The sequence below is a fragment of the Chelon labrosus genome (assembly GCF_963514085.1).
Source record: "Chelon labrosus genome assembly, chromosome: 9".
Classification (NCBI taxonomy): domain Eukaryota; kingdom Metazoa; phylum Chordata; class Actinopteri; order Mugiliformes; family Mugilidae; genus Chelon; species Chelon labrosus.
The window spans coordinates 11,619,210-11,645,292 of NC_140359.1; the positions used below are offsets into that span (position 1 = coordinate 11,619,210).

Below are 26,083 nucleotides of genomic sequence, written 5' to 3' on the forward strand. Positions count from 1 at the left end.
CCTGAAAGGATCGTACTGAGTGTTGCTGGTTCCTCTTTAATGTTTGCTAATCAGTCACTTGTGCCTTACAGTTGAGATATTTGACAAAACAATAAATACTTTATGTTTCTATGTTTCAATTGTTTTATAAGTGCTCCGTCAGCTTAATAAGATTAGGATAAAAAAATATTTGAGACATTTATCTGTGGACAATAGAAAAAAAAGAAGAGTATCTACCTTAGACAGGTGTCTAGAACTGATTACAACGACAGCAACGTGTTTGTTAATTTGCTTTTTCTTAATAATGTGGCACCTCCCAGATAATTAGTGAGCAGCCAGGGGCACACCTGCTGTTTATTAGACGTTCCCTGTTTGCTCGTGACGGTGGTTTCAAAGTAAAACAGAAACTGCAACAATAGCTCTGTTCTTTATTTCACCTGCTTCATCTTGTTGTGTCTTCATAAACGTACCTGATTATCAGCAACAGAATAATATTAAGACATTATCAGCTACTCAGATTTCAGTTTGAAACGCACCCACGTGACCAAACAAATTCTTCTTTCCAATTATCTAATCAGTGTGGGCCAGACACCAGTGAATGTGGGTTGAGCACAAAGCTGGCTGCAGCTACAGCGCTGGCCTAGACTCAAACATATTTCCATTTAGCTGTCAGCAAGCATTTATGTGGCTTTATGGTGAGGAACCACCCAAAGGAAATCTGTATATGTGTTTGCTTGCACTTACTTTTGAGTTTCTTATCATATGTGAAATAGTATGTGATGGCGTGTTTATATATGTTTAGCATGATGTGACACAAATGATCAACACCAGCGTGCCTTTCCTGGAGCCCGTCCACATTTCCTGAGGATTAGATTGTATCTAATATTTTCCAGGATAGCTCACTCCATTCGTGCATGTGACATAATGCAACATATGAACAGCTGGAGCGAGTTAGAGTGTTGCTCTGGGCTTTTTGTAAAAAGCCACTCTCACTGTGAGATCCCAGCGGGATTATCAGTTGTCTAACCTACTTAAAATTAGAAAAATCTAATAAAACAGCACATCCAATTAGGGATCTACGAAATATCATCGCATCTCAGCATACGATAAAACAAATGCATGTGTGAGAGTTTTAAAATGAGGAGCATGGTGGATATGAAGTGAATATGATGCTGCTGAACCTGTTAAAGTCTTTACAAGTCGGGATCAAGGCTTAGTCGACAAATAAAATAGTAACTTTTTTTTTCAGTCTGCCAGAAAATAAACCCTAATAGTTTGTGTCCAGTTGTATAACTTTTGTTTGTTTACTCTGATACCAAAAAGTAGCTTGTAAATCTGCTTTGTATTCTGCCCAGGCTCCTCCGATCACCGTAAAATAATGCCTTCATGTTAATGGCCCGTGAAACAGCGGCTTTTATTATGACCCAAGCTGTACGGAAAACATTTTAAGCAAAGAATATAAAATAAAAGTTTAGCTTTTCCCTGATTCTGACATATTTGTCTTCATATTGACTGACATAGATGGATACATGCCAAGCTAGCTATAGATGTATAGCAGTCACCATGGTGAGGTCTGATATAGCAATGGGGCTGAAGGAGTCTAGTAAATCCAGATTTATTTTTTTTATTCTGATGAGAAACAAAAAGAAATACTCAAGCCAGCTATGACTCACATTAGGCTGATTGAATATGGCGTGAGTCAAAAGCTGAACAAAACAAAAAGTGCAGATACTTTGCATTGCCGCTTCAATACGCTTGCTACGCGTATGACTGCGGGTTCATCAGCAACGGTGGTCTTAAAAGAATGTGATCAATTCGGCAAGGTAGAAATAAAAAAAGTACAAAACAAGTACGGATATTATAACAATAAAGAACAAAGATGCTCGAAACACTATCGCATGCAATTGCTCAACATTCAAGAATTCAAAACCAGGGATTTTCAGATTCCCATACGTCATCCATACATCTGTGTAACATTTGCAGTATTCACGTATTTTAGTGTCATGATCATTGTGAACACAGCTGTTCATGATATCGGGGCCTGTGACACTTCTGAGGCCAAAGGGAGGTAAGTGTTTTTTACCTGGCCTGCATGGCCTCACTTATAGAAACTGTCTCTTTAATTCAAGCATCCAAGCAATTGCACTTTTGGGCTAGATGTGTACAAAAGTCACTGTAGACAAATAGCTGAAAACGAGTCATCACTGCTCCTCTCCACACGGCAGAAAGGCCACAGCGTGCTGAGCGTGGCACAAGGCACTCACGTGTCCTTGCTTGCAGATATAGTCAAGGAGTGTTATGTGCTGGATGCTGGTTGGACACTGAGTTGCCTTTGTCAGTCTTTTGTGACGTCTTCCTGTCTCCTGTCGCAGCTCTACAGGCCAGGGCGAGGCGGCGGGCGGGCAGGCGGAGGGGCTCGCCCCGGCGGGGGTCCCTGTGGAGGAGGAGGCAAGGGGCTCGCTGGGGGGGCACAGGGTGGAGGTGTGGGTGGGAGCGCTGGAGGGGCAGGTATGTGCAAGGCGGTGGGAGGAAGAGCCCGGTTGGGAGGTGGCGTGTAAGGGGGAGGAGTAACGGGCGGAGAGGGAGTGGTGGGAGGAGGAGTCGGAGGCAGCGATGGGGGCGTGGAGAAGGAAAATGACAGAGGGCTGCTGGGGGTTGGAGGGAGGGTGCCCTGTGGAGGAGGGGGACTCCTGCTGGGAGGACTGTAGATGGGAGATGGTTGATGGTGTGGGTAGCGAGGAGGTGGAGATTTCATGCGGGTGAAGTTCATGCATCTGCCCTGAAAATTAAAAACAGACCAGACCGTGTTAGCAGAAAATATTTAACATGCCATTGACTGTTTTTGTTCCATTGTGAGCAAAGAGCAAAAAAAATAAATAAAAAATCATACTGAGCATTCAAACTTTCAAATAAAATAGTCTGGTTCCGTCTGGTCACACTGAGAACCGCTCGACAAACCTGAAGCTAAATTTAATTCATAAAACTAAAACATTCTTTTGATATAACACTAACTGACCATAATACTGTATAGAAGACTGCAGGAGCTATTTTTATCCAGCATGTCAATGCAATGTCCTGGTTATTACAGAAAGAATCGTTCCGTCTCTTTGGTCAAACATACAGCAGTAGTTTCCCAGTCTGGAGCTTGGAAAATGAGGCCCTCTTTTTCATCCTTTGACAAAACACATACCTCTCCTGCTCTGACAGCTAAATTACAAATATCTCTTTGTGCTTTCTGTTACAAATTGCATGGACTAATGACTACAGCAGATGATAACCGAGTCGCTCACTTACAAAAGCCCTTTTCTGTCGTTCCCACACAGCTACATGATATGTGCTTCGAGGTCAACAAACCTCTTAACATATTGTAAATCTCCGTCACAGCTATTGTCATGAGCGGCCATGCAACTTCTCAGCTGGGCAAGTTAACCTGCCATCACTTTCTCTCGATCAAGCCAAAGTGAGGTCATGCGAAAGAGGCTATCCTATTCCGTGAAACAAGCTACACCCCTGGAGCAGCTGCGCCGAGCGGACCAGGGAGTTGGAGTAGGCTGATAAGGGATGACAGTTCTGCCTGTCGTTTACCACCGGGGCAAAATGACCTCTGAGACAAAACCGATGCATGTTATACATTTCAAAGGATTGATATTTGATTATTTTACTTCCTAAGAGACACTGAACATCATGAATCCTAAGGTCTCTTGGACTCCTGCTCTGTATCATAGAAGCTGAACGTACACTCAATCAATGCTGAAAAAATATGTACAACATTAGCAATAATGGGCTGAGAAATATACGACAGGTTATATGAGTTGCTCTCCAGCAGGCCGGTGGATCCACAGCACTCCTCCCTCCCACCACTGCACCCATTTAGTTATAAAAGCAAGGCTCTGACAAGCGACTCCTAATTGCAATCAGAACATGCTTGTTTACTGTCCAAGGAGCCAAGTTGGATTTTTTTCAGTGCACTAATGAAGAGCTTTTATAGGGAGGAAGACTGCGCAATTCTAATTACAAAGCTGTGTGTTGGCTTTACTTACTGTAAAGGAAAAAAAGCAAGGAACGTGGCACTCTGTCATTTTTTGTAAGAGCAGTAAGCTGAGCTAGTCCACCTTAAAGGTACAGTATTAATTAACTACTCAGTGGCAAGATGAGGTGACCTTAATGACTGACAAACAAATAAACAAGTGTTCATTAGATGAGAGTAAAATTATACCAAAGCACAGGTTGCTATGATGATGATTATAAAATTAACAAAGAGAATGTGGATGATTTTATGAATAATATGCATACAAGCATTTGCTGTGCATACGTGTATGTGAAATGCTCATCTACAATAGATGGCATTACATTATGACCACCTTCCTAATATTGTGTAGGTCTCTCTTGAGCCCAAAACAGTTGTGACCCATAAGAGAATGGACATGGACCTTCTGAGGTTGTCCTGTGGTTTCTGGCAACAGAATGTTGTTAGTGGGGGCCTTTGGGTCCTATGGGTTGAGGGGAGGGGGCCTCTGCAGATCATCTCACAGATACTTGATCACTTTGGGATCTAGTGAATTTGGAGGCCAGGTCAATACCTTGTGCTGTTCTTCATGTTTTCTGAGTTGTTCCCCTGATCCTGCTGGGGATGGCTGCTGTCATCGAGGAGTGTCATTACTATGGGGTGGGGGTGTCTGGTCTGGTCTAGGTGGGTGGTACATGTCTACGTAACATTCACACGAATGCCAGGTCCAAAAGTTTCCCAGCAGATCACTGAATTGCCCCAAGATGGTCAGTGTTATTTAGTTCTCCAGTAAGTGGTTTTAATGTTGTGTTTCAACATTGTCAGTGTAGATTACTCATAAACAAAGTAACCTTACATGGAAATGATGCTAAATACTTGTTGAATATAGTGGAGGGGATTTACATATTTTCCGACCATGAGGTCTTATGTCAGCACAATTCTCTGTCTTACTTAGAGAAATATGATGCATTACATAAGGTCTTGTGGTTAGGGATTATCATATACAGAACTCCCTCAGTGATTTTTTTTCACCACTTTCAGCTCCCACAGTCTCAAACCACATGTCAGCTGCCAGCTGAATAGGTCATCCCACTGTTACCCCACTACAGCTGGCCTGTCAGGAATTACATTTGCTTTTTCATGATGACTTCACCAGACGTCTTTACATTCCAGACGCAGCAGCCTAAGTCCCAACTAACTGCAGGTTTTCCCATGAGTCTCTCTGTGCACAATTCATTGTCTACGGATGGTTGAATTTTTCAACATATTCAGATACAAACGAACACAGGCTGATTATTGATAACAGTGTAGCTTTAGTGTTGTTCTTACCTTATCGCCTGGGTGAGGTCTCATTACAGACACACGGTCATAGCCTTTTCTTAAAAGGACCCACAATGCATCCAGTTTGCTCTATGGAAACAGAGGAAAAATCAAAACATCACTTTGGCAGAAATCTTGAATTCTAAAGGGAGGTGACTCCTTGCTTTCTTAAGGGAAAACAGCATCAACCCTTTTGTTTCTTTCCAAGGCCTTCACAAACAAAGTTCCAAACTACACTGAACTCCAACTGCAACAAAACAACCAGTATCATCTCATTCCTATTGCCATTCAAGCTGAAAGGTCTCTTCGTAGTTTTTAAAAACAGCAAATACTTTGAGGATAAGAGCAGAAATTGCAGCTGTTTTTCCTCACAAAACTGCTGGCTCTGCAGCCCTTCTCTGTGGAGGTCAGTCCAACAGGAGTCTGGTTTCTATTAGCAATCCCCTGCTGACAGGGAAGGCTTCAGAATGACTTCTTTAACCCCATGCTTGCCCTGGAGGAAGGGACTGTGTGCCAGCAGTCACCTAAGCATTATTACCCTAACACATCTCATGCTACTATGGCATTTCAACAATACGTTCGGTTATGTGTCCTGATTAGTTTGGAGCAATTTGTTGCAGATGTTGTATTTTATGCAGCACACATGCTAACAGCTGAAAAATGCATTTCTCCCAGCAGAACTATTAAACAATCGTGAATGCTTTCAGAAATTAAATGTAAGCTGAGCAATATTTATGGACCGCTTGAACAAATACATCACAAGTCCTCCAGTATTTCTTACTCAGTAGCTGAAACTAACTGTTAACTGCTGTAGTTGTTGTCAGCAATGCATCTGCAGGGAAAACACATTCCCCAGACAGTAGCCACCTGGTGATTCACTCTGGTACCTTGATAGGTGAGTACCACTTGCGTGGCCCTGGGGGTTTGTGCATGCCATTGTTGAGAACCCTTGTTGGAGGTGGCACAAACTCCTGCTCAGGCATCTTCACTTTGGCATTTTTGGCCTTTTCCAGTTTTGCTCCTTCTTCGGTGGAGCCTTTCTCACCCCAACGAACCTGATGACACGGAGTGTGGAGAGTCACTGGTTTATTCTGCTGACACAGACGACCTCTGATGTTTTACATTAAAAACAAATGTTTAGTCTAGTGAGTCTGACTCAGAGCTCTGGTGTCATCTAACTCTCTGGAGGCGTAATGTTGGGAGGCGTCAGAGTTGTCTTTGTAGCAACCACAGCAGTAAACCTGTTTACACCTCACCTCCATCCTTTTGATTCCCCCAACTCCTCTTCCTCCGTAGTAGGAGGCATCTACAGTCGGCCATTTCTTCTTAGGGGCTTCAAAGTCCTCGTCATCCTACGGAGGAGCAACAGAAAGTAGATTTCATATATTTAATAGTGAGCCATTTGTCAGGCTAATCGGCAACAACTAAGTAACAGTAAAAGTGGAATTAAACAGTTTTTTTCTGTTTATTTCTCTATTTTCAATAAATATGTACAAACTATATACGCCTGGCAATCCCGCTGATTTAAATACCTCTCTGTGTGCCCTCCCCAGCCCTCTTTTTTATCCTCTCTGCTCCATTTGTCAGATCAGAGGAAATTACAAAGCCCACTGGCTGAACTTGTGATGTTTCAGCTCTTTAATTCACCCTGTCTGACTCATAATCTACCAGAATGTCAAACAGAGGAAACCATAATGACGGCTGTAAATTGTCTTTAAGGCCGTGGCTCACACTGGAGTGTGTTTCTGGAATAAAATCACCAGTTAAACCTTACTTTCTAGTTTAATTCAATGCAAATAAACGCAGCCTGATGTCTGCCACACTCGCATGTAGACTTGCCGTTACTGCATTTTGTTTTGGGGTCGTTAAAATATGCTTAAATCACATGAGTTTACTCATGGGTTTGGATCCATTTGTTCAAGAGATCCATGTTAAATGATGTTATCAGTTGGTTTAATTTCACATTATATTTAATCCAAAAAGCTGTAATTTGAAAACCAGGAAAAACATGGGGGAAACTGGAAAAGATGGGATTTCATTATTACTCTAAGAAGGCGTTGAGTTACATCACGTTTGATGAATTATAAAATGACTGAAGAGGGTTTTAAGCCAGGGAGTCAGTGAGTGACGCCACATGGTCATTGAGGTTTAAATGCTCAGTGTAAACTCGAACAATTACACAAACTAAACACTGGCAGCTCTCAAAGTCTTAACTCATGACCTCTCTTTGTTTTTTTCATTAGAAACATAGACGGTGTAGATCGTACCGAACTCTCCTCCACAACCGGGGGTGGGGGTTCATGGATGATCTGTGGAGGGGGAAAAAAAACACAGAAAACGCAGACTGCATGAGAAGAAAAAATAAGGTGTGCAATGCATCATAAGATGACAGAAGTCACAAACATCTGTGTCAGAAGGTATTTTTGCATGATCTCCATGTCAGAGCAACGTTTTCTCTGTGTGCAACAAGATGGTTACACAACAACACATGCCAGAGGAATTGTTTTTTCCTCTTCGTCTCTATTACTTACAAGAGCAATGTGCTGACCTAGAAATCTGCTATCCAGATTTCTTGGCCTGAGGTTGTTGATTAAGAGAAGAGAAGAGCAACAGGCTCATAAATACTCTGTTATGTGCGTTTAGGTTCTTTGCTGCACATTGTTACTCATAAAAGTTTATAGTGTTTATACTTTATTTTTTTCCTATTTATCTGATTGTAACTTTTCATACGTCTATTTCCATTTTCTGTCCCATTGTTTATCTTTTGTCTTCCTATATGTTACCAGATGTACTGTCAGTGTGTTTTTTCACCAGTGCAACAAAGACAGTTTCTTCTATACTAAACGCACTTGGCGAATTAAGTGATTCTGATTTGTGATTTTCCTGCGCGCTCCTCCAAATCCTGGAGCACAAGACGATTCCCCATGGCAACGGAGTGTCGTTTTCCTAAACACGCTTGCTGTGAAGTCTTGAATTTGCAAGCAAATGGACACGAACAGACAAAGTGAAGGCAGAGCGAGCCATGTTGTAAAAGCTGACATCTCTCGCTGGCAGTTCTCAGCCTTCCAGTTTCCAGCGCTGGAAACATTGGAATGGATTTTGAGGAGACACCATGGTCTTCGTTTTGAGAGGAGGAATACAGATTTTTGACAGGGGACAACTACTAACAAGGGAGTTTGTTGAAATGTTGTGATGCTGGCAGTTGGACCACTGTGTAAATAATGGCACAGACATGTGTTTTCCTAAAGCATTTGCTCTTTTTACAGTATCCAGAGCAGATGGCATTCATAAAAAACTGTTTTATTGAACATTATACATCTGGTACGTTGTCTTTCTTCTTAACATCTCATAGTAACAAAGACATCAACCCCAAACATTCATGCTACATGCACTTTCATTTCCACATCACCAGCTGGATATTCTAATTACCCAGAGCCATTATTGATGGAAGAATTCTTTGCTTCTTCCAGTGAATATACTCAGTGAGTATTGGAGCTGAAATGTGGAGGTCAACTGCCGTGACCTTTGGAAACCGCAGCATAATTACTTAAACACATGTTCACCTGATGGCCTCGACCTATATTCAGCTGCAAAGACCCAAAAGGGCAATACGCCCTTATTGACCCACAGATCATTCTCACCATGGGAGTGTTGTTTAGGTTAATAAGACACCTTAGGGTGCATAAGCCTGACAGCTCAGACCTGGCAAAGACATTTCTTTGTGTCGTATAGTCTGCAAGCACTGCGTTCCAAAAGAGCATAAAAGCCATCTAAGATCCAGAAATGTTTGACTAGAATCTGAAATCAGGATGTGTGTGTGTGCGTTATTATTGCTTTCGTGCTTCAGACAACTCACCACAGTGCAGCACAGAGGCCAGAACCACCAGAGGAGAGCCAAGATCAGGAGCAGCATCAGGATGAGCAGAGCTATGGCCAGGATGGTCCCATCAGACTGTAACAGAGACAGACACGTCAACACAGACTGAACTACATGTAAACTGAAGGCTTTGTGCAAGAAATTAAAAAAAAAGAAGGTGCTTTCGGTTTCTCTTCCATGCAGTGAGTACTTCAATACAATGATTCTGCTGAGGCTGAAATACTTCAGTTAAACTGCATTCATCATTTTGACATCTTAAGTTTTTGATTGTACTCTTTGGATCATTTTCTCTTGCTTGCTATCTGTTCTTGTTTTACTGTTGGGATGCGCCGTGGTAAACTAAACACTTAATGCTGCTACATTAAACTGTACTCACACAGCTCACAGTGGTAATAGTGACTGAACTGGAGATGAAGCTGAGACCTTCGTTCATGCTGACATAAAGATTGGCCGCCCTAGAGAAGACAAAAAAAAAAAACATATCAGACTGAATGATGTCATATGAAACTTCACTTTGATTTAAACTGAGCATTGGACTTACATCCCCTCATCTTGGAGCACCGGTGCAGGGCAGAGGAGATACGTATCTTCCACAATCAGCGGCTTCACCACTAGAGAAGCAGATGGACACGGGTCATAAAAACGTCTGCCTTTCTCAGCTAAACGTTCCAGACTTGTCTTGCGGTAACAGTCGGTAATATTCAGTGACACGTTAAGTTCCTGAAGCGGGATGTTCTGCCCAGAAATCATAACCTGAGTCACCTTTCATTTCATCTCATGTCATTGTTTAGCCTGATTACACTGTGATCAGTTTATTGTCAAGGGGTGTTATCTAACTCTCAGGCAAACCAGGCAATTCTTTTAGTGTCTGGTGAAAGAAGAAAAATAATGGCAGCCGCAGGTGGCGTCATTTTGACATATTTTGCAATGACAACCATAAATCGACAGTACTCCATAACCACCCAGGGGCTCCGTCTATTTATCAGAGATTTCACATGTTTGGACTCCGGGATAGCAGACATACTGTACATCTTTGCCTGTTTATTGTCTGCTTAACACCGCCTGACTTCATTTCCGTTCAATAAATATTGGACAGTAACAGAAGGTGTCACAACCTTTCCTGTAACTCAGCTTGCAAACTTGTTTGTTGTTTCTGCACAACTAGTGGCTTATAGAAACACCAGTATAAGCGATTTCATCACAGTTTTTGTTTTTCAAGCAAAATCTAGGTCCTCTCCTCGTCCAGCTGGCTGTTGGAGAAGGGGCTCCAACAAGCATCGTCACCCAGGCCTGTCTGCTTATCCTGGCAGGGGGAGAGCATACCTCAGAACTGAGGGAAACAACACAAGTGGCTGCTCTTTTCAGGGAGGGGGAGATGGAGGATCTGTGCTGCCAAAAACAGCTCCACGCCATGTACGAGCTGGGCCAGATATCAGAGTTCATCTCTGCCTCCACCTTGCACTGCGAATAGTTTTATATGTTTAAAGCAAAAGGACAAAAAAGGACAAAGGAGACAAATCCACGAGACCTGATTCTCTGCTGTTTTCCACAGTGAAGTCCCTTGAGGAGGGATATTCTGGCAACCTCCCCTAGACTGTGTCATGATGTTTTATTGGACTGTTTTCTCCCCAAGCACAAAGAGAGGTCATGTTTTACTGTGAGGTGCAGACAAATGCCAAGAGTTCAGCTTCATCCGGTAAATTATTTAATGAGCGAGTGTTTAAGATGGTGACAGTTACAATACTTGAGAGACTGGTTAATGAGATGCACCATCGGCACAGTCAAAGTACAGTAGATTCTGGGGAAACTTTAGTATGTTTGACTCACCGAAAAACTCACTGTTGTTTCAGTGGGTAATTTTTTTTGGAACAAGCTCCTATAGGCTTTTTTTGCCAAGAGTAAGATGTGAAGATTGATTAGGCTGCTACCAGGAAATGTTTAGCTTAGCTTAGCATAAAGATTGGAAAACAAGGGAAAAGACGTAGCTTGGCTCTGTCTTAAAATACCTAAAACATTTCCTATGATTTTACTTTCGTAGTTTAATCACATGCAAAATATTGGTGTTAGGAGTGTTTTTTTTTTTTTTTACAGCATATTGCTTTGCTATGAGTTTCCCATGCAAGAGACAAGTTGGCAGCTCTCTATTATATAACAAGTTAATTTTTAAGTTTTTGAGGTGCTGGTAGGTTGATTTCCAACTCTTGTCTCCTGATATTCACACAGCTGTCGCCTGCAACATCTGTCAGTAAGACAGTGAATAGCTCGGGAGTGAACCTGCCAGTTCCCAACTAGCCTGACTGTATTTGCCGCTATTCTTTTCCTGGAGACACAAACTCAAACACTGATTCATCTGCTTAACACATGTTGCTGCATCTTGCCTCTTTCCTTTTAACCGTATCCGCAAAGTATGAAGAAGGCTGAGGAGGAGTCAGTGAGGGTGTATTACAGTATATGAGAAATGGTTTTCCCTTAAGACCGTAATGTATTTATCCACAGGCGAGCAGGCCGTGGCCTTATTATTTTCATTTAAAGTTCACCCCTGACTCCAGAGGATTGTGTGTAAATAGTCTAGGGAACAGAATTAATCTGCGCGGAGGAGAAGTATAATGGGACTGACATGAGGAGATCATTTTACACAAATTGCTTCCATGTCCGCAGCGCAGTAAGTTGGATGTTGTATCACGCAGAAACATTTATGATACAGAGAAATGGTGAGTATTTGATGGATGCAGAGAAAAAATCTTTTAGATATGGATTTAAGCAAGATGTCAACTTTGGATGGTTTAAAGAAAAACAAAAAGTTAAACCTGAAGATATTCTGAACACATATCTGGTCCTCATTTTTACTTCAGAGGAATTTAATTTCCTCTGAGGTTTAATTTATGCCTCGGCTCTGGTGAAAATCTTTGTAATTAGACCAGCACCTCCTGCAGCTAATGTGGCGTGCTTAGCAGGAAGTGGTTTTAAAACTGTTACAGTAAGCTGCTAGTAAACACCATGGGGAAACTAGCTGCTCCCTAAAATACCCTTTTTTTTCTGCCTCTGCTTTATGTGTGTCACTGGTTCTCCCTCATGGTTGTTTTATCCTGGTGTTAAAACTACACAATGTGTGGAAGAAAGACAACTCACCGGATGTAAACCAAAAACGTCACAATACCAGTAAGAGAAGGACGCTTGTTGGATCACAGAGGATTCCAGATGTGTGCCTGTGAGGTGTTTGAGTTTTGGGAAACTGCCATAAAAAAATGCCATATCTAAAATAATATAGTATATAGTATATCTCAGCAACTACAGGGTTTGTGTTTATTGTTTTATACATAATAAAGTAAAGTGTAACTGAAAATACAAAAATATCTCTTTGGGGTGATACAATGGAGATCCAAAACCTCTACAGAACCATAGCATAACATCTTACATTACCTGTACCAAGACTAATGAAAGTAAAGTGAAGCTTTGGCTCAACATGATGAGCATTTTGCCAAGTTTCTTCATGTTAAGTAGGTATGCTGTATGTGTGGGTTGCTACATTATAAGCATGCTCTTGGGTTCTTCTAGCTGCTCCCAGCTGTTTTTATTTCACATGATCTGAGATCACCTTTGAGTCAATGTGTATCAGTTCAAGCACCAGTGTGTATCGTGAATCAGAGACAACACAGGTTCACACTACAGCGATCTTCGGCTATGTTCTCACTCACTCTTAGTTAGGGTGTCGTTGATCCGGAAGCTGCACAGGACTTTGTCCACATTTCGGGCATGGAGGAATCCATTTCCTCTCACCACCACCTGGAAAGACTCTGGTGCGAAAAATGAAGAGAAACATGAGCATTAAATACAATGAAATAACTTGCTTAAAAAAGAAAAGAAAAAAAAAAGACAAACTTGCGTAGCATATTGTTGATCTTCATGAACCCAGCGCTGCCAACACATCCTTAACAGTTAAGATGGCCTAGTGTCTGGGTACCAGATATGTCTGACACAATATGCTGCCGTTGACGTTACCATAATGTTTTCATTTGCTTGTTAAGTTTGACGTTGATCTAGTGATGTTTGCTACAGTAAATTACACATTATTTGTCTTTCAGGTTTCATATATCCCAGCTGCAAAACATTGAATCTGTCAGTTAAATCCAGTTTGATAACACTTTTAATTCACAGTGTAAGTGTCTGACATGTTGGTAAATACTTTACAATGATAAGTGAGGTCATGAAAATAGATATCCTAGCACGTCAGTTACATATTTGCAAACAAAATGAACATTTGTTCTTATGCTGCACATACAACTATGAATTATACCCAAATTTTATGGTTTTGTCACTCAACAAATTTGTGTGCTTTCTATGTGGCAAATGAAGGGTTACACCTTCATAACTTTTTAACATATTTTAAAGAAGAAAATACAATACATATTAAATTTTTTCTTGTACCTCCTGCACAGATACTGGAGGGCTCTGCTGCCAAGATCTCAATACAGGACTTCTTCAGGATCTGAGGAAATGATGAGAAAAGCATCATAGTTTGTGTTGTCCTCATTCTCACAGTGTGATTGTCTGTCTGTTCCGGTAATCTATTTTTTCAGCCACCTTTATGTCTTTCTTGATTACCTGTTCGACCCCTAAAGTTATCATTTGCCCTCATTCGTCATCTGCAAGTGTGTTGCACTATGTTGCTTCAACCCTGAAGATGAAGAAGGCTGATTGATGACCCACTGGCCCGCTCACATGCGAGAAGTGACACCTTTCGCTGTTAATCTGCTCCAGATGACTGTCAGCTGCCTGACCTTTATCGCCGCTCAACAAACCTCATATTCCTGTGACAGCGGCACCTTCATAACCGACTGTTTTTCATTCCTCGAGCTAGAAAGTCCTCAGATTTAAGTGGAAATGCCTGAGGCCGGTGTTAAGAAATACAGCACATACTTTGGTCACGTCAGGTCCAATGTCAGTCGTACAGATCAAAAGCAGGAAAGTCACAGCAAGATTTCCTGAAGTTATGACCTGGACAGGATCCATGAATGGAGTAACTTAAACCTATTTCACCTTGTTCCTGTTATTTGACCAGTGTGCTGATGGACTAAAGGAGAATTGATGGTAGGGATTATAGCAAGTCCATAAAAGCTAAATTATTTACTTGGACCTTTCATCTCTCTGTAGGCCATAAATATAGCAAGAAATATTTGATAATCTAATCAGCATCTGTGCTTTGTAAACTTGTGTGTGAAATGCTTACTGAATCAATGACTCCTTGTAAGGCTTCGAATCCATCATTTACAGGAAAGACGTGATCTTTACTATCAGCAATCTTTGCCAGCTGTAGAGGAAACAAATTGTTACAGTCGCACTTATTCATCCACAAATTCTATTCAATCTAGTTGAACAGATTTCTTCTGAAAAATCTCTAAAATTTAATTATCTAGCCAGACTAGTAATTGGTTAAACTTGTAGGAAACGTGATGAAATAAAGACAGTTCATGAGAATGAAATTAAGAAAACCTAATTTCCTTGTTATTTTGGTTACCATCAAACAATGGAGAGAAATAGGTTTCTTAACTTGACATTGCATTGGTCAGGCCACTAAACACTTTGGTTGTTGTATAAAATAAATTTTCTTTGTTCAAACACTTTGCTCACCAGCATATGTTCACTCCAGTTCCATTAACCGAGTTGGTAGTGTGAAGGCTAATTTGTATGTCTTATAGTTGTGTAAATACTTTTAACAGATGTAACATTTTGACTTTATGTAATATAAAGCAGCAATAAAAACTGGTTTCAGTGCTTTCAAAACACAGTTTTGACTTCCGAAACTTGCTCAGATGTCATCACACTTTAAAGCTGAGGCCAAAAATCTGAAAACACGCACCTGTGTTTCATTGAAGTCCTTCACCCCCACGCAGTAAACTGAGGCACCGAGACTTCGGGAGCGGTTGGCCTGCCAGGTATGCACACAGATGCACACAAAAACAGGAAGAAGCTCAACACCTGGGTTCAATTACACCTCTGCATTTCACAACATCCTCCAAAACATAGTCACAGCTCGCGTTTGTCTGGCCTCTGACAGGGTTAACAAGAAGTTGGGCAACACCGTCTTCCACTGAATAACATTAACATTACACAGATGCCTGAATGGCAAAACAGAAAAAAAAAAAATAATAATAATTTTCCAAGTAACCATGCCTGAGTTAAGTGTTGACAATAAATGACTGCATAAGTCTTCCCATAGCTTCCAAGAAGGAAGTTTTCAGCTCGGAAACATCATCCCTACTTCATCCCTGGTGTCAACATATTTTTGAGGCCACTCAGAGCTTTCACACATCTCCACCTGGAGTGTCTGAACGGTCTGAGGAGCACATAAATCATTATATCCCGCCACAGATGTTAGAACGGCTCTAAATCTGACAGACACACTGACCCATCTAACACCGGAGGATCAAAGTGGCAGCGTTTCATCTGCTCCGTCACACGTTTCACTGGGTTAGAATTTATGTGACCCATTTCATTTTTCTTTTTGTCTCTCACCTCTCTCTCAGCGTAGTAGAAAAGGTCCTCGTGCAGCTCTCCGTCTGTCAGAGCTATGATAACGCTGGCAGTGCGATAATCTGCAGACAAAAACTTATGTGATCACCCCTGATGTGATTTCACTCATTAAATCTATATTATTTTGTTGTTGCAAAATCTAATCATTGTAGTAACTCACAGTTTGTTTCACAGTATATACTGTCATCTAAACTGCATCTACGATGTATGATCATGACATGAACTGGATCACTTCTGCCAAAACTTTTGGCTCGTGACACTTCCATCAAGTCCAGTCAAAGTTATTGAAGGTTGTTTCATTTAAACTGTAAGCAAAGGGTTTGTTCTGCTTCATGAGGTCGTTTAATTTTAATAATTCATCCGCCTGAAGCAGTTGTTTTAATAGACAGATGTTACAGTTTGTTCTCCGACCTTTTTTTCATCTTGAGAACACATCATTTATGTACCTTATGACCATGTTGGGTGTCCTCCAAGTTGGAAACTACTTCTCAAATACCCACAGAAACAGACAAAATCAGTGATACATTCATAAAAACCTACACTAGGGGATTTGACTGTCTTCCTATCCAAGCAAAGACGAGCAATACACACCTTCTGTGTTTCCGTAGTATATCTGCTCACTGGCCTGTGAACACAGACAAGCTGGATTCAAACAGTGAATTAACTACCCGGTAGCATGCAGTGAATGAAAGAACTCCCATCTCTAACACAGCAGTCATCCAGTGCTCTGCACTGTATGCTGTTTGTTCTGGAGCCAGACCAGAGATAAAGCAGGTCCCAGCTCAGAGTTGAATACGCAGGCTGCTTACCCTCAGTATGCCCTCATGCATGAAAGTATCACCCCCCGGACGAACCCCATGGAGCTCCTCCAGACCTTTGCGAATGCGTTCCCTGCACAGACAAACAGAAGACAAGGGCTGTTGATAATCTATTCAAACTGACACATTTATTTTGCGAGATTCATTTGTTTGACTAAAACCAGAGACTATGAGTCTTGGTAACAAGATAATGGTTTCCAGCGTTTTTAGAAAACACCACCATCAGATGAATAAACTGAAACAGTACTAAAGCGTATTGGCTCGTCACACTGTCATGCAGAAATCCAGGAAGCGAGTCCTTTGTAGAAGAAGAGCTCTGAAACTGTGAAAAGATTTTGTGGCTGCTGAGACACAGAGGAAAGATAAGACACATAAACTGTCTGCAGTGTGTCAAAAGCCACATGATTAAGTAGTCGTCCAGACCGGCGACACAGTAGACAGATCACAGGAAGGGAAAGTATCTGTTTGGACCCTCTTCTTGATCATAAAAATTATAGCTCACAACTGCGTGTGACCTCTGCAGAAATCTGGTATTACACTCAGCTGGATGATAGAAAGCAACGGATTAAAACCATTTTTTTGTGGATCTGCTCCCACCTGTCTTCTGTCAGGCTCATTAAGATCTGTCCCTCGGTGGAGAACACAATGAACGACATCCGCAACTGTGGGCTGGAGCAAGGAGAAGACAAAAGCACACTCTGTGATATCAGAAATCATTCCTTGTAGCATGTTTCCCACATTCACATTTATATTACCTTATGAATTTATGAGCTAGATGTTCCACAAAGTGATAGATTTCAGTCCAGTGATTCTGCACACTCCCCGATCTGAGAAGAAAAATTAAAAAAATGAAAGTGTCTTATTTAATCACAGTGCATTTAAAGTGCATGACCTTGTCTCTGACAGAGGCGCCTAGGGCAGGAGCAAGACTTATGGCTAAAGAATGCAGCCATGTTATTTGTAGTCATTTTACTGTCACTGTAGAAGATTTGCTTCTCTTTGTATTCCATATTGTGTCTCTTTTGTAGTCATCGCCTCTGAATCTTTTGGCCGCTGGGCCTGTGCCTTGTAGGCCCTTCTCAGTCATCAGTCCATGGAGTTGACTGTTTATAAAGGGAACAGCTGAACAGAAGTGTCTTCAGAATAATTCTGCATGACCAACGCTCTCGACAGCACAGCTGGTTTACTCCAGGGAGTAGCAGTGATGCTGCACTTCTCGGGTTACTGTTAAACTCTTCTCTTGGTGCACTTGCAATTATTTCTGTGTTATTAATAATCATAGTGTTCCCATTAAACCTTCATGCAACCAGCTGTGCAATCACAACTAGGTCAGTGTAGGCGTTAAACGTCTTGCACTCATTTCCCTTTTTTTTTTCCAGGAAACTCAGAACTGAGCTGTTGCTCGTCACATTTTTCCTTCATGTTTTTACTCAGTGCCATGGCAATAGCCCCACAGTCTAACTGTATCCTGCCCTATTATTGCAAGGAATTGGATATTAAAGGATTAAAACTTTAGGAGAGCAACGTCTTAGTATCTATCTATCTATCCAATTAGTTGCATCAATAACAGTATGCACTTAACAGTATCTGGTTAATAACGTCACCACTTCATGAGCTTGTACTCCTTTTGTCTGTGTGTCACTGTTGATTCTTATCAAAGTGTCTTCCATTTAAAATGTGTTTTTAGGAGCCACCCATTTCTCAAACACACATTTTTCCATTGTTACTGTGACACGGGTCCCAGCACCGACAGCTGAGCCAACTGCACTGAAACACTGGAACATCTGGACCAAATGGAGAAAGGCAGAGCAGACATGTAGATGAGAGAGCGGAGGAGGAGAAGAGAAGGCGGATACCGTGAGAGGAAAGCGAGGGCAGGTGGAGAACATCACTGCTAGAAGGCAAGGTTAGGTTGGCCTGGAATAAGAGCAGCAAAAGCAGATAAAATAAACAGGTAATGCTGTGAACTGATGCTGCATATGAGCTGCCAGGTCACACGTATGAGCTGCCAGGTCACACGTAAATCTGTGTAATTCAAACATGGTTAACACTGACAGCTTCCAGCAGTGCGCCAGGAGCTGGCACTGACACGTACTGTAGGACAACTGGAAAATCTGCCTCCACCGTTGGAGGCATGGGCTGTCTAAACAGTGGAGCTACAGAAATTCTCGATTCACGTCCTTCAAATAAGAAAAATGATGGGTTTAATGAGCTGGATGAATTTGTTCTTTTTGGCAACCTTTTTGGCTTGTGCTGAAACACATAATAATAACAAATAATTTTAAGCCAGGTTTGCGAAACACAAATGTCGTGTGGTAAGTACTCTGTTACGGTCCAAAGGCAACAAGTTATTTCTCAGTGCTAGGCGAGATTTGTGCTTATTTAACTACGGACGTTCTTTCCTTACAAATCCTTGTCGGGAAACTCTGCTGGAATTGCTAATTTCCTTTTTTGCCTAAATTTGTAGAGCATGAAAATGCTCAAAAAAAACGTTTCAAACTGATGTAACATGTATTTTGTACAGATATCTACAAAAATAATAAGAAACTAAAAGTCATTACTCTATAAAACAAATACTGTAAACAATATGGTGCATTTAGTCAGGTGCCTAAGCAGCACTGCTGAAAGAAAACACCAAGACAGCTGAAATCTAGGTCAGATAAACATGGTTTCTAAATCAAGACCAATGCATCCAAATTATTTTCCCTTTGGAAAGCCAAACATCCTGCCTCCCACTTCAGATATACAGACTTTGTCAAAGGTCCAAGAGGATGATCAAACAGAATGTTGCAGAAACTCTAAATGGCAGCGAAATCTCGACGGTATATGATATAATTGCTTATAGCGTGTGCAGACTGTGTGCATCTGCAGCTGACTGACGAAAACCCCTCGCGCACCACTAATCACTACCATCTGTAGACACATGCTGAAATGTAGGCCTATCTGAGCATTGTGTCATCAGCTCACCCATTGTCCTGCATGAAAACATAACACCAGAGGAGTAATGATGACAGAAGTGGTGGTGGAATCGTAAAACATTTGGGCACACTCGATGATTTTTGCAGGGAGAAGAAAAACATCAGCATAAAATGATGCATATCCACTTCACAAAGCATTTAGTCATGATGTCACATTTTGAGACGTGTTAGTGGAGCTTCAAATCACGCTCAGTCACTGGAGATAAATACAGTGCAGGATAGCAAATGTGAAATCTAAAAATGAATACACTGTTTTCATTCAAGCCGTCACATCGACAAGCGTGTCTCACATGGACAGATTTTCACATGCCAGAAACCATCCTTTTCATCTGTTGCCTGTAAGTGTATCAGGCAATGTGTTTCAGGAAGCTAACTCACTTGTCCAAAACAAAGTAGAGATCAAAGCCTCCAAAGCAGGAGGACGTCTGAGGCTGCCTCCTGTCCTGGTTAGGTCCAGCACTACCAGCTGTGAGAACAACCAGCGCAGCTCCAAACACCAGTGGAAACCAGGAACTTCTACTCCAGCACGACATTATTCCAGCTGAAGAAAGTCTCATGAAGATCAGACGATGACGAAAACCACCTTGAGTTTAAAAAAATGTTTTAAATAAAAGTTAATCCTCTTTGCAGATTCTTCTTCCAGTCCTCCACAGAAGACAATAATCCAAAAGTAAATCAGAAGTTGAAGATGAGTGGGGGAGAGAGGGTCTCACCCTCTCATCACCAGGTCCAATACAGCGTGCACAGAGATGAAAAGAGCTCCCCAGCCTCCCACTCTTGCTGCTCTTTGTTAATGTCAAGGCCATGCAACCGAAAGATCCCCAAACCCTGAATATCTAACTCACCCTGTGTTTTCAACTCTCTCTTTTTTCTGTCTCTCTCTCTCTCTCTTTCAAGAGAGGAAGAGTGATGAAGACAATAAAGTGGAAACACCAGATTATACTGGCTCGCCCTGCCCCCTAGTGGTGATGAGTGGCTTTTTAATGGACCGTGACATAATAAATAAACTCAATGACCCCGTGAACTGTAAGACTCATCAGTACCACGCAATAGCTTTTGTGAAGCGGCGAGAACGACTCCTCCACTTCTGCTACACTACAGATGTCAAGCGTCTAGATTCATAATATACAACAAACAAAAATTTGTTTAATCACAAACTTGTTCTGTAGATTTAAAAAAAAAAAAAAAAAAAAGTTTTCCTGGACAGAGTAAAGAAATACCGCTGGCACAGAAAATAAATCAATGGTGAAACAGAATTAATGATCAGATGTTAATGTAATGCTGATAATTGTAAACTGAGCTCATTATGGGATAGGTTTGCCTAAAAAACAACAACACATAATTATCAGTCAAAAATCTATTTTGTGAATTGTGAAAGAATTAAACATAACTCTATCTGTCAGGACAAATTGAACAAAATTTAACTACACTTCTCTTTCTGGAGATGATTGTGTGCCACGTACAGCATCAGCTCCTATCTGGGAAATCAGAACGCTTCATTTTGACTGCTTTCCTGAATATACTCCTCTCTGCTGGTGGTAAATTGAGCCTCTAATGAAGTGTGCCTATCCCTGCTGGGCAAGTGGATAAAGTACCTGTGATAATGGCAACAACAGGCATGAGTCATTTGCTTATGACTGATTTCATGCCTTTCCTCGCAGGTGGTTGTTTAAATTGTGCTTTGACCAAGGACAGGAGTTCACACGGCTTGCAGAAGGTGGAAGAATTTGCAGTGTTGAACCAAAATACCTGGACCCATGCTAGCAGTGTAGCTCGATGGAAATGCTGGTCTGTCCAGTTCTTTGATTAAGTTTAAAATATCTGAGATGGTTTGTCATTAGATGTTGTATAGGTTTCCACAAATAACGTCTTTGGGGATCCACTAACATCTCTTTAGCACCACCATGAGGCTGGCATTTGTAATTCAGAGAGAAATTTGTCAGCAAATACTGTAAGATTGAAGCATTTTTCTTCTTTGACCTTTTAGTCTTTCCAGCTTGACACCACAGGCAGCAGCTGCTGTAAATAAAACGTAAAATGCAGAACTATGACATTTGCAGGCATCTGCAGTTTAAAGGGACACTTTTTTTTTCTTTGAAGTTTGGCTGCATGGGGTACATATCCATAGTCATTGTAGCTACAGAAGATGGTGGTAGGCATGCACTCAGTTTGGAGAAGCAGGCAGGAGTACCAGCATGGAAGCCAAGGGGATGATGTGGATGGGCAAAATGTAGTTTGCCACATATGAAAAATAAACCTAACCCAGAAATGAAGGAAGGGATGAAAGTAAACACATTTCATCTGTATGCAAATGAGGGGAAATTTTCACTTTGGCACCCAGTGTTGCCAAACATCTGACAACAAATAAAAAGCAATATTCAGCATTGGGAGAATAAGTTTTGAATCTGCTGTGTCAGTAATATATATATTGTATCCCTTCTGTGTTAAAGGCTTGGTCTCCTGGATTACAGCTAAGCTAAACACACACAATGAAGTGTTACTTATTGACGCTACATTGCAGCTTACATTGTTAGGGAAACTGCAAGTTTTTTTTATTTTGACAGTGTTTGCTGATGAGCTTGCCATGGTAGCTTGAAAGCTGTGACACACTGACAACAAACAACTGCCTCCTCATCAGAAGAGCACCGCTTAGACCACCTCAGCTGTTTTCTGAGCTTGGTACGCAGTGGGAAGGCGGCTGCTGCTCTTGTGACCTGCCAGGTTTGTTAATCATGTTTAATCAGAGGACTGCAGTTGGGAGACAATATGAGGAAAACAAAAATTCTAACTCAAGGTGTCATCAGTAATAATGAACTCTTAAAGTAGTTGTCGGTTATGATCATGAGAAAGACACACTGATTTCAGTCTATTATACTATTGTAGTGATTTAAATGCCTTTAAGTGTGAATAGCAGTGTAAGAAAGTATTTTGTCTACTTCATGAACAATATATTTTTAACTGGAGTTAAAATCAACAGGAGTGGATGAATTATTTCTTTCATTTAGATAATTAGAGGAGAGTTTCGGGAATAGAGAAACCAAACCGCATTATGTTGAAACACAACAAGCACAAACCAGTTCTTCTCAAACAAAACAGACTTTAGAAATAGAAACTTTATTTACTAAGGAGAAACTGTCTGACTGACTGATGTGTAATAGGTTGTCAGGACAAAAGAATATGAACAACTGTAGCCAAAATTTAGCAATCTACATGCAATAACAACCCATTACAGTGATATCAGACTTTTGAGATTTGAATAATGGTCAACTGCAAGCATAGTCCAGACTATATCTAAATAAATAAATAAATACAGTCTGACCTTTGGAGTCAAATAAGAGGTCAGAGGAGGGGAATGTCCTTTCTGCTCATAACTTCCAGGAAGCTTGGATGAAATGTGTGTTTGTATCAAAAACAGATGAACAGATGAAGCTTGGTTATGGCTTTCTTTGTTTGATATAAAAACACGATGCTGTTGGTCTTGAGAAAGAGGTTGCCCATACTTTTCATAGCAACATTATGGTTTCACACATACCATGAGAAAAATAAAGTCACCTGCATAACGTTCATTCACTCATATCCTTAGTGAGGATGTGCAGAGATTCATACACAGTGGCGTTCTTCATGTTCGTCATGAGGCCATGAAACTTAAAGTCATTGTATGACATTGAAGCTGGTGTTTGAAAATGAACCAGTCCCATCCCCTGCCAGATTAATGTAGTGTAAATGTAGAGAAGCTAACTTGGAATCTGACCATGTAATGCAGGATTTGACAGAGTTATTGCAACAGCTCCGTCTTTACCTCATTAAAAAACAGAGGCGTTCAAAGATGAGCAAACATCAGGTGTACATAAAATGCCACAATATAGTGAGCTGAGTGAGAGATTTCATATCTTACAAGCTAAACCTTTTCAAATTAGATTACAGTATCATGATCACAGAGGACTGCCTTAAATTCTTATGTTATATGATCCATAGTTGTTCAAACTTTTGTACTGTTGTCAGTCAGTATTAGGTAACGTTTAATTAGGACCACTCTGGCCCCACAACGTCAGTGAGCTATGTTGGTCAAGTACTTACTGAATGCCTCCTCCACAACCACATAAACATTATAAAACTGTGTACACAACCAGACTGGAAATCCTCAGGATGAACAAGCTGCACTTCAAAACTGACGTCTGAAAATTGACGGAATGACTCTTTACAAGGTTTGTGTTTTTCTGTTTTACAAATCAGCTTCTTTCTTAAACAGAAAAGCCAAGAAAGATGGAGTAAATTATGAACTGATAAATGTCTTCAATAGCATTATTTATTTTCCATATCCATGTGCCATGTGCCTCCTGATAGACATACATTGCTTCACTCTTACCTCACGCAAACATTTAATATTACCGTTTCACAGTTTCACACAGACTTCATCAATATCCGTTATGTTCTGTGTTTTTATGTCAAGAAATTACAGCTATCACGTATGCAACGTATAGCTACCTGGTCAACCAGCCAGCACCAGCCCTCGTGTAATACCACTTCTTTCCACATGGAGGGCTGTTGAGTCGTTGTAGAAAGTGTGTACGAAAGAAATGTAGTTTGCAACATTTCTTTGTTGAAACTTCAGACAAAAGCTGTTATTGCAAAAGTTGCCCATGCAACACTTGACTTTCTTGACATTTGAACAAGTTTACTCGGTAGTGAGCAGTTGACTATTTGTAATGACTAAACCGTATGTACTGACCCAGCAGTGAACAGACTTACAGAGACAAGAACAAAACAGCCGATAAAATTATACCCCCTCTGTGGATAGTGGGTAGGAATTTTATTTTTTACAAGTGAGAGAAGTAATGTTTTAATTTCTCTCACAGAATGAGATGAAAAACTATGCTGGATATCCTTTACTACTCCAAACAAAAAACAGTGTACATCAGACCTTCAGAGCATGTACAACAGTGACTCAATCACTTCCCTACTGCACCATAAATTGGACAAAGCTCAGATGGGTTGTCTTTTTTGCGCACAATATATTCGCATGCCTCGGAGTCAAACACTGACTCGCAGTCGGCGGGGAAGTTCGTTGGGGTGGAATAACTGCAATCATACAATAAAAACACAGTTAGTCAGCAGAGCTCGGCAATATGAAAGGGGAATGATTTTTCTTTGGATTTAATCACGGAAATGTTGTAAAGTCTACTTACGCAGCGCAACAACCTCCACAAGTACAGTCCCAACATTCACTATTTCTCCATTCAGATCCTACTGCATGCCATGTCTTATCCACATCATCCTGGCAATGGGTCATGCCTGGGGTAGGGAGGAGTCACAATTCAGCATCATATATTTTAAATATATATTTTTAAATGTACTATAATGTGTGTGTGTGTGTGTGTGTGTGTGTGTTTGTGTGTGTGTTTGTTTTTACCAGGTTGCAGAACCTTATCCCTGCATTGAGCTTTTGAAAGTGACAGCTGAGCACACAGCAGCAAAGCCAGAGCCAAATATTTCTTCAGAGGAAAGGAACAAATATTGTTTCAACATTCAATCACAACACTCTGAATCCAGATATATCCAGTTGAGCTCTGTCAAATATAATCATTTTTCATTCACCCTTTTACTAGAACCTATCAAGAATGTCACAAAACTACTACCAACGAACACAACTTACCATTGTGGCAGTTGGATGTGTCAGATGTGTCAGATTTGAAAAGTGCTGAGATAAGAGTCTATGTGTTTTTGAAGGACTCTGTTTTTTAAACTGCTTGAGTGAGGACCTTTGGAATCAAACATGAGAGGGTAGAGATGGGGACAGTGGTCAGCTAACTCACAGGAGGAGTTAAACAATGCAATAGCTGTATTACACTCGGACTTTGGCCCAGCGCATGGCAAGCAAGTCACAGAGAGATATCCACGGAAGACGGCTTGTGGCCTTCATCAGGGTCATCCCTTGATGTCCCCGAACTGACATCAACCTTGGAGGAGAGAACACAAGTGTGCCTGATTGTTGCTCCCCCAATTTACTATAAATAATTTATGACCTTAAGGCCACACAGTGGTGTGGTGGTTAGCACTGATGGGTTCTGGGTTCGAATCCAGGCCGACTGGGGCCTTTCCGTGTGGAGTATGCATGTTCTCCCTGTGTCTGTATGGGTTCTCTCCGGGTACTAAATCGTGATTCTAAATTGGCTGTAGGTGTGAGTGTGAGTGTGAATGGTTGTCTGTCTCTCTGTGTTAGCCCTGCGATGGAGTGGACCCTCTGCAGGGTGTACCCCGCCTCTCACCCAATGACAGCTGGGACAGGCTTCTGACAATAGTCAGAATTTAACATTTTTAAGTTATATACACTTAAATGGTTTTAATAATAACAATACAAAAAAAGTGGAATCTACTTAAAAGTAGTACAGTCAGAACTTAACATTATAGTCAAACACACTTAAAATTCTAGTTTTATTATACATATGAATATATTAAATTTTAAAATATTATATTTGAATATATATAAAAAATCTAATTAAATTCTTCTTTTATTAATGACCACACAATGCAGTACATTTTATTTATTTTATTTAGACACACAACAAAGCTACAG

General features: G+C 41.0%; 1 protein-coding gene across 1 annotated transcript; it reads right to left on the reverse strand.

Annotated features, from left to right (window-relative positions):
• Positions 1–248: 248 nt before the first annotated feature.
• On the reverse strand, positions 249–20,305 carry antxr1a (ANTXR cell adhesion molecule 1a). Its single transcript, XM_084552440.1, has 18 exons — positions 19,888–20,305; positions 17,287–17,358; positions 17,129–17,200; positions 16,523–16,604; positions 16,305–16,338; positions 15,696–15,775; positions 15,040–15,108; positions 14,410–14,490; positions 13,608–13,668; positions 12,878–12,976; positions 9,724–9,793; positions 9,559–9,637; positions 9,162–9,257; positions 7,573–7,614; positions 6,562–6,657; positions 6,193–6,360; positions 5,315–5,395; positions 249–2,758 (listed from the first exon to the last, which is right to left on the reverse strand). Exons 1-18 carry the CDS (start codon positions 20,064–20,066, stop codon positions 2,354–2,356), a joined length of 1,866 nt encoding a protein of 621 aa, XP_084408566.1. The 5' UTR covers positions 20,067–20,305; the 3' UTR covers positions 249–2,353.
• Positions 20,306–26,083: the final 5,778 nt, after the last annotated feature.